Source organism: Guyanagaster necrorhizus (assembly GCF_019112545.1).
Source record: "Guyanagaster necrorhizus MCA 3950 unplaced genomic scaffold BT62scaffold_65, whole genome shotgun sequence".
In the NCBI taxonomy this organism is placed as follows: domain Eukaryota; kingdom Fungi; phylum Basidiomycota; class Agaricomycetes; order Agaricales; family Physalacriaceae; genus Guyanagaster; species Guyanagaster necrorhizus.
Window position 1 is genome coordinate 16,993 of NW_025064944.1, and position 9,975 is coordinate 26,967.

The 9,975-nt window shown below is 47.8% G+C and overlaps 1 protein-coding gene across 1 annotated transcript; it reads right to left on the reverse strand.

Moving 5' to 3' along the window:
• Positions 1 to 3,260: 3,260 nt before the first annotated feature.
• Positions 3,261 to 3,685, reverse strand: BT62DRAFT_938722 (uncharacterized protein). The gene has a single exon (XM_043187593.1). It carries the CDS (start codon positions 3,474 to 3,476, stop codon positions 3,300 to 3,302), a length of 177 nt encoding a protein of 58 aa, XP_043033150.1. The 5' UTR covers positions 3,477 to 3,685; the 3' UTR covers positions 3,261 to 3,299.
• Positions 3,686 to 9,975: the final 6,290 nt, after the last annotated feature.

A 9,975-nucleotide genomic window follows, 5' to 3' on the forward strand; every position in this document is an offset into this window, starting at 1 on the left:
ATTAGCCTCTCGAGAGAGAAACGTTCTACTTAAATACATTTCGTATTACTTTGAGATCTTTCTACGAGATACTAAATAAGTCCGGATCACGATCCAAGTCAGCTGCTGCTGACTGGCATCGTATCTTTGAGTACATTCTCGTACTCGCTCGGGATTGCTATCCCAACAAGAACATTACAGCAACATGCTTCAATTACAAGGCAGCAGAACCAGAGGAATTCAAGGAAGAATACCTAACCCAAATAGCTAAATACCATGACATTGTCAAATGAATTGCTGATACTTCAAGAATACCATCTACAGAGGAATTAGACAATGCAGCAAATGTGATAATGGATGCAATAGAAGCAGCAGCAGAGGAGACAATACTCTGCAGAAAACTGAGCCCCAAGGCATGACCATAGTGGAACCCCCAACTAGATGAAGTGGCAGATAACATATCCTGGCTATGCCAGGAACAAGCCAGGTATGAGCTGGACAACAGCATATGAGATTGACAAATCAAAAGAAGGATCACCAAAGCCTGAAACTACTTCAAGCAACTAGTAAGATTCTACAAAGGAAAATAGGCAATAGAAATGGTAGAAGAAGTGAATACCAAAGACATGTGGGGCCTCAGAAACTGGTCAAAAGAGGTACATAACTATTCTAGCCCTCCAATCTCTCACAGCACTGGCACCACTCCAGCAGTAACCACTGAAGACAAGGCACGAGCACTCAGAGAGGAGCTATTCCAATCTCCACCCCCAATACCAGACAACAAGAGACTAAACCTAACAGACCCAACACCAGACAACTTGCCATTTGAACATGTCACTTGGACAGAAGTTGATGAAGCCATCAGAGGAGCCAGCATGAAAATGGCACCTGGATTCAGCCAGATGAGCTACCTAGCAATAAAATGGGCATGGGATGTTGGGAGTGAGGATATACTCCTCCTAATACACCAATGCCTAGCAGTGGGATACCACTCTAAACAATAGCATCAGGCAGTTGTAGTGGCATTATGCAAACCGAACAAACCAGACTACTCTAACCCCAGAGCATATCACCTTATAGCACTACTGGAATGCCTTGGAAAAATATTGGAAAAGGTAATTGCAAGAAGGCTCACATTCATTGCAGGAAAGGAAGGACTGATCCCTGACCAGCAATTTGGAGGGTGCTTGAACTACTCTGCAAATGATGCAATACTATCCTTCATCAATGATGTGCAGGCAGCATGGAACCATAGGATAGCAACGTCAGCATTGACATTCGACATAAAAAGATACTTTGATTTTGTCAACCACAACTGACTTCTAGCAGAGATGAGGCAAAAACAGATCCCCCTCCAATATGTCAAGTGGACAGCAAGCTTCCTATCAAACAGAGAAGCTGCAGTATGCCTGGACAGGGAAAGAGGAGAGATGGCACCAGTAGAAAATGGAATTCCCCAAGGATCACTGGTATTGCCCATACTTGCATTGTTCTACTCTGCTGATCTCATTGAACAGTTCCAACGAAGATGGGAAGACCATAAAGACCTGCATACAACATCTGTGGGCCTATTCATGTATGTTGATGATGGAAAGCTATATATCTCATCAGAAAGCCTGGAGAAGAACACCACAATATTGAAGACAGCATATGAAGAAGCAAACCAGTGGATGAGAAGAGTCGGCCTAGCTCCCGATGTATCCAAGAGAGAGTTGATGCACTACACCAGAAGGAAAAGAGACAAGACAGCACTCCACATCAAATTCACTGATGATAATAGGATAACAAGAAAGGTCATTGCCAAAGCGACAGTGAAGTGGTTGGGAGTATACCTTGATAGGAAGCTGCTGTTCAATGAACACATAAAGAATATGGTGACAAAAGCAGACAGAGCAGTGAGCAGAATATCTATGCTAGTGAATACTGTCTGTGGCCTCTCACAGAAACACTATTGACAACTTTATATAGTGTGTATGCATCCAGTCCTAACATATGCATCAACAGCATGGTGGACAGGGAAGAAAACACATGAAAAGGAACTGGAACAGATACAGTGAAGAGTGCTATGCAAAGTAGCTGCAGCATTCTGCACCACACCAATAGAAGCTGTCAAAATTGAAACATTGATACTATCAATTTGGCTCCACCTAGACCAGTGTACAAGACAAGCCACAGTGAGACTGAACAAGCTGAGTACCCAAAACCCAGTCATTCAGTGTCTTGACAACCAATGGAGAGCAGGAAGAGACCCTTCATGCCTCTCTCCCCTCCTCTTGCACCAAAAATCTAGAGCGATCAAAGAACTCAAGAAAACAACACAACTCCAGCAACTGGCCACAAAAACGGACCCTAATGATGAACGTCTGCACCCGTTCTCAGAGCTAGCAGCCCCATAGAGATGCACCAAACATGACTATGGGGAAAGACTGAGCATAAATGGAACAAATGGCCTATCGAAGGATGAGGCAGCATGCTGACACAATAGGGACATCAAAAAGATACAATCTCAGGATCACCTACTAATATACACAGATGGCTCACAGTGGGATATACAGGGCCAGAGGCAAGTAGAGGCAGAAGTAATAGGGCTCAGAGATGGGACACAGGCATTCGGGTTTAGTATGGGTCTGAGGAGAAAAGCTGAAGTCTACAATAGAGAAATGGCAGCTCTTGCCATTGGAGCAACAAGAGTGATGAACTATGCAAAGGAAGATGGAGAAGTAAAGCACCTACACTTCTTCGCAGACAACTCATCAGCCATCAATGCCATATTTGACCCTTTACCCAGAACTGGACAAGCATTCTCAATACTGTTCCACTGATATATATGCCAATTCCTCAACAGTGATCCTATGCATACAGTCAAAATCTCATGGTGTCCAGGCCACAAAGACATCGTAGGAAACGAATGAGCAGACTATCTGGCGAAGAAAGGAGCAGAGAAAACAACAGAAGCAATGGGTAGAACAAGGGCCAACGCTAGAAGGAAGGCAAAGGCAACAATGCTGAAAGAGTGGAGAAAGGCATGAGAGGCTAGCCTTAAATGGAGATGCTACATGATGGCAAATAGAATTCCACCATCACTGAAGCTGACACTCCATCTCATAGACCTTGCCACAAAAAGAGAGCTATTTGGCAGAGTGCTTCAATGCAGAACAGGCCATGGATATATAGGCGAGTACTACTCACAATTCATGCCAAGTAAGAATATTGACTGCCCTTGTGGAGAATTGTTTCAGACACAGGAACATATCCTGTGAGAATGCCCTCTCTACGAAGAACAACAGGGGATCCTCTGGAATGTGTCAAGGACTATTTATCTACCAGACATCCTTGGCACCAAGGAAGGAATCACAGCACTGAGCAAGTTCATGGAGAACATGGGAGCATTCACCTGGATGGGACAACCACAAAACAAGAAGCTCACTCCAGAGCCAGAAGAGAAAGAAGGAGGAGAATGGTGGGAAGAAGAAGAGGGTGACATGGAAGATGAGCATGGATAACTGCTGTGCATCCACCACACCATAGACCATGTCCAGCACAGCCAGCACCCAAGACATGCTTGCAAAACACCTCAGGCTTCAGCCAACTACAGGATCAAATGAACTAATTAGCCCACCATGAGGGCACAAAATACCATACATGTCTGTTACTCTACTCCACACTACATGCCAAAGCACTCAGGAAACTCAGAAGGAAGAATGGAGGGACTGGAACAAGAGGGAAAGAGGATCTTGAGGCCCTGTACCTCCACCGCATCTTAGTAGTTAGCTTACTTGTTGTGGTTAATCAAATGCTGAGGACAAAAAAAAAAAAAAAACTCCTCTTCTCATATCAACCAACACCCATGATTTCTTGCAAGAATAACAGGGATTTCCTTGATGAACACCTTAGAAGAACAGACCCATATCTACCAACAGGACTCATTCCAAAAAGGCATTGGAAGAGTACGGACATGAACCTGTTTTAATTGCACATAGAGCTGAAGGAAAAAAATTTAGTTATACCTGTAGCTTTACTGGGAGTGGCCAGCTCCAATCATCCAATTGTCTGCACTCATCAGTCGATATATTCATGCAGGGTATCGAGCGACCAAGATGGCGACATAGGAGCAGTTACCAATTGTTCCAGACCTATCGGTGAGGTGGGAGCATCATAGTGTCATTGTTCATCAGTTCCATTGGGCTGAGCACCATACTGTCACTATCATTAAGACCTCTTGCTAGACAGGAAACTCCTGGTCATCAGGGCCAGTGCATAGGTGCATCTTCTTTTCATCAATATGGCCCCAGGACCCCTTCCTAACAACTCTTAGCTGATGATGCATGAAGCAATCTGAATGGTATGCACCAGAGTACCTTGCATTTCTCTGGGATCTTCCTAAATTGTATTGTGGTTTGCTGAGCCAAGTCAACAAGAACCACCAAGAGTATCAGGAAACAATGCATCATCCAGGAACTCCTGTGAAATAGAAGGCCCATCGTTCAGGATAGAGGGCAGGTATCAAGCCAAACAGATGGATCCATAGATGACCAATTGTGAAGTGTCAGTGTGCTGAGGGACTATGCATTGTATTCTGACATGCTCACCATGGTTTTTAGCAATGGCATCTCGCATTTTACAAGGTATTCCCCTGTCCCTCTAGGAACAAATATAGACTGAGAGAAGTATAGCACAGGTGACCACACTAAAGAGGACGATCAGAGATGTCATCCAGCTGGGACCTATGATGGGGATGGTGGGTAAAGCACAGGAGAAGATGGTGGATATGGATATCACCTGCATCTGTATTCTCAGCAAGGCTGAGGGTATGAGTGGTCTAGTGTTGTTGTCAAACCCAATGAGCCAACCCATAAAGAATCAAGTGATTCTATTTTTGGTTTTGTTCATTGCATGTGATGCAATACCAGATCTCATCAACCTTTTTGCTGAGCAAGTGGTCCTCCTGTCCATATTGATATCAGCATCAGACAGACTGTAGAGAATTCATAGCAGAATCCAAATTGTCTTATATTGTGCTCCTCTACATCACAGCTCACTTGGTCACAGTAATGTCTTTCCTTGTTTCCAATGAGTATGATGTCTCTGTACTAAAGATTGTCCTACTCACCAGGATCTCACTATTAGAACTCTAGCACATCCACCTGCCTTTATGAGGCCTCCATGATCATTTCCCTCAAGGCTATCTTAGTGTCAAGGTATGAGTATCAGTCATGTCTCCTTGCTCATTGGGACCATACTCACAAGCACATAGGTCCAGTCCTGTATTTGAGATATGGTTATTTCATTTTTTGCACTATAAGATGAACATGTGCATTTTTGACCTTGACATAACCCTCAAATGGTCACTTTTCTCTGAGTCGAACCTTTGAGCACAAGGCTAGTCTAGCACAAGATCCCATGAGGTGATCAACAATGCTACATCAAACATTGTAATGAGTGGAGCAAGGCAAGCATATCATTGAGGTCAGAAGTGACAGAATATCTCTTGCAGTAGCTGGAATTGTGAATGACCCTGTTTTCTTTCCGGACATCTGCTAAACCAGAAAGTAATGCAAAGGTAACTTTTTCCATGTTCAATATCTCATACTTGGACTGAGTGGTCCAGAATTAGTTCATCCTAACCCAGTTGCTGATCCGATGTGGGAAAAGCTCTATCCACAATCAATGTTCTTGTCCTCGGTTGGTGCATCACTGTTAGTGAAGGAAGTGGACTGGATCTGCTCTTGCTTGAAGTTGTGATTGACCCATTGAATTGCAGGATTGTGCACAATAAAGCTTAGTCAGACCAATCATGAATGAATGGACTTCTCTGCACTAACCCTGATTTTATTTCAACTAGTTTGCCACTCAGTTTCCATTGTTCTCCAATTCTGTCACATTATTAGCTTTCGATCCTCAGTCTGTGATGAGCTATGACCATTGACATTTTAATAAACTATGTTCTGACCTGAGACATCTACAGGCTCAAACACTTTACCTCTATCTCTCAGCAAAATTTCTTTTCAGCCACCGACCATCCACCAGTCATGTTGTTGTCCATTTGTTCCATCACATATTGGCGAGAGCTGTTTGTCAGTGTGTGTAGTTCCAGCATAACTGCTGGTGTCCACTCAGTCACATTCCAGCCAACTCCCAGTGCCAGGAACAAAGACTGATTTGTCATGCAAGAATGGCTCATCAATGGCAGATGGTGGAAATTTCTCGCTGTTTTCGATGGTAAGCCTTTTGATTGTGGCCTTTGCTCTATCTTACTAAATCATTAATTCCAGGCCATGGTAGTGTGCATACATCTGAATATGCTGCTGCCAATCTTTCCAGATTCATCAAGGAGGAACTGTGCCACATTGTCAAGGAATGTCGGAACCACTCTCAAGATATGCTCATCAGCAAAGTCAAGAAGGCTTTGAGGTGATGGATCAAGGATTTCGATCAAGCGATAGGTGATACTGTCAAGAATCTGTGCTCAAACCCCTTCACTTTAAACTACCCAGAAGCTGTGGCTCTTGTCAACACCAACAAACAGATTCTTCAGTGTGCATATTCTGGCTGTTATGATTTTACTATTTTTTCCTTTTCCTTAACCCCTATTTTGTGCTTAGTCATGACACTGGACCATGGGGATCTTGGTCAGCACATCAGAATCCACCATTGTCTTCGACAAAGAGACGGCGCTCGACGATGCACAACGAACCTTTTATGTATGGTAACGAGGCCCTAGTACAATGGGCACAAAGGACACAGCAACGCACAATAGGTAGTCGTATATTTAGGCCCTATCGAGTAGTATTTAAGTAGGATAGCTCTCGCTGGTAATCCCCAGCTTCGAGCTAAAGTTTATACATACCATTCTATCTCGAGTCTACTTCTGACCTTGAGTCACTCCGTACGAAGACACATATAGTGGACTCAGGTGATTCCTCGAAGTGCGAAGGAACACCTGTTTATCACGTGTTTACGTTCACGTGACGCTTGGGCCTAACAATTAGCTCGAAGCTTTCATCTTCCCTTTCTCAAGCCCAATTGTGCTGAGAAACCGAATGCCGCCAGTAACAACCGCCGACCTAAATCACGATTTCTTTGAGCTTATCGCTTCCATCATCGGAACTTTACTTGGACTTCTTGCCATCATCACCCTCTGCCGTGGACGACAATCAGTAGTGGCCTGGATAGTCAGGCACTATCAGGCATTTCAGCAAATACAACGCATTCTACGAAATGTAACCCCCAACCTCCCTTTCCATGACATCCCCCCCTCCGCCAGAACGTCCTTCTTCCCGCAAGGGGGACCCGTACCAGAAGCCGGGAATAGCAACCCGGATTCGGGGAGCCTTCACGAGGAAGAAGGACCCCGACACCCCATTCGACGAAACAGTGGAGACCGCCACCCTGCTCTCACAGGGTTCCGGAACCCGTGGACGATGAACGTCGCTCAAGAGCCCGCCGAGGTCTCCAACTACATCACTCCGGCCGTCTCCCCCGAGCATTCCGCCTCCCCAATTCCCTCAGGGATTGGAAACCGTGCTCGGGACTCCCTTGATGCCGCTCGGATGGCTACGGGACCCCGCGAAAGTCCCAACCCCCCCCAGAACCCCCCCGAAACCCCCACCGAGCCCAACTCCGACCCCAGCCCCTCCGTCAGCAGGCTGGGGGTCGATAACCCACAGGGAAGGGACATCCATCCCGACTACGACAACACGGACATCGCCATCTCCGCGGCGGGGGACCCATATCGACACCTCCATGTGGGGAGTGAGCCCGAGACTGGAACCGCCAGTGAAAGGGGAAGGGCCGCTATGAGACGAATTATACAAAGGATATTCCTGGAGTGGGACCTCAGCGTCCCCTTCGACTACGATGAAGCGGTCAGACAGCAGCAGCAGAACCAAGAACGAGAGAGAGACATCAGGCGAACTCAAGAGGAGCTTGCCAACTACGTCCGGGAGGAAGCCCGAGAGCAGTACGAAGCTGCAGAGTATGACCGACAAGGACGAGCACAGAGAAGGAGAGAGGAGATCGAGAGAATGGGGTCAGCTTCCCCTAGGGAGTATGAGCTCCGCACCGATTCCGGATCCCCTTTCAGGGAGCCCGACTCGGAGGACGACCCATGGACAGGGCCCGCCAGCATCGTCAGCTGGGACGAGGCCATCCGACGTGGAAGGACGGGAGAACCCCGAGTCGTCGACCTCGAATATCCCACCCATACCGACACTATCTCATCAGACGCCGACTCTGTCCTCGGAGCCTATGGGCTCCAAGTACCCGACAATGCCCACGTCTCCGACAGGGCTCTCCAGCGATTCCTGGGCAGCAGGGTCGCTCGACAGTTCCTTAATCCCGAGTTCCAGCGACTCTTCAGCCGCTATAGCCAAGAACTGGAGGAGACGAGAGTGCGCGGAGGAACACGCTACAGTCGGCTTAGAAGTCCCCCCATCGCTCGGACCAGCGATCGAGGGGACAACGGGCCCAGCACCCAAGTCAACGGAAGGGTCCCCGACGACCCTTTGTCCTCCCGTACCGTCCATCTACGACCAGCCCGTCAGTTCCCTCCTCGAGGAAGAGGACAGCGGGGACGAGGGCGATGAGGAGGACGATGAGGACAGTGATGATCCATATCGGTGAAGACTGGAACGAGCAGGAGAGGATACAGACGAAGAAGCACTGCGAGAAGAAATTGAAAGGGCCAGGGGCAGAGAATATCAGGAGTTGTACGAGCAGGGAAGGAATTATCTATGGCAGGACGTGCGCTGGCAAGCGACGTCCTTAGGACTTGAGTATAGGTATGCGGCAGGTACTGAAAAAGAAAAAATTCTACAGTATGCCGCGACGGAATACGCATGGAGGGAATATGGGCGACGGCACCCGGAAGACCCCCTCATGCCGATACCCCCGTATCGGCCCGACAACCAATCAAAGACACCGGCACCAATGCCGTGCACCCCCCCCGTCCCACCAAGAAGAGCCGTTTACGCCGCCCCCTCTATTCGGAGCTGGACCGATGACAACCCGTCGGTCCGAAGCATGGCTTCACAGCTCATTCGCACAAGAAATCGGCTGGCATGGCAAGCCGTTCAAACCCAAAACCCTTGGACCGGCAAAGGAAGTCGGCTCCTCGGCGGACAACCTCCTCCGGATCAAGCAGAATCAAGTGGAAAGGATCCCATTCGGGACGACCCTGAGGCGGTCCGCCTCAGATTCACAGTACGAGACGGAGTGATCGTCCGGGCCACCGATCTGAAAGGAAGCCCAATTGCCGACGACAATTCCCTGCATTCCTTCCCCGGACCACCCGCGGAATGGAAGCAACCGCCATTCGACAGATGGCCCAACCCAATGGGGGCACTCCCGCATAATGCCAACGTCTTACAATGCCACCCTGACCTCCTTCGAAAACCACGTCCCTTCAAAGGGGTCTCCAACGACATAGATCGATTCCTAGTAGACTGCGAACAATATTTCGAAGTCTATGTCGGGTATATCGGGACCGACATGAACAAAGTCGCCTTCGCCACCTCCTATCTGGAAGACAAGGCCAAGACATGGTGGATTCTCATTTCCCCGAACTTCCGCTCCACCACCAGGGAACACTATCGATATCCCTCATGGCCGGTCTTCAAGCGCATGCTGAACGACAAATTTATCGACCCTGCCGTTCAAGAAGTACATAAACAGAAGATCAAGGAGTACAAGATGGGAGATAAAGCGGCCACCGACTACTTCGACGAGTTAGAACGACTCGCTAAACTCGCGGGGATCAGGGAAGACATCGCAAACGACGGAAGGATGGTGGAAGCGCTTAAACGAGGAGTCCCCTCCTCGTACCTCACGATGATTTCAGCCATGGGCGTCAAAATATTGATGCCGGTTGGTTATGACGAATGGAAGGAACGAATCGTCGAGATGTACAAGGAGCGACAAAGGCAGAAAGCGGAGGCCACAATGCTGCAAGAGTCTGCAAAGAAGCCAGCCCCGCCAACCCCAAACAAGTCAGGGCAA

What these genes read in the sequence shown, in the direction of transcription:
- BT62DRAFT_938722 (XM_043187593.1), bottom strand. Translation starts at nt 3,476, where the DNA reads ATGCTCATCTTCCATGTCACCCTCTTCTTCTTCCCACCATTCTCCTCC.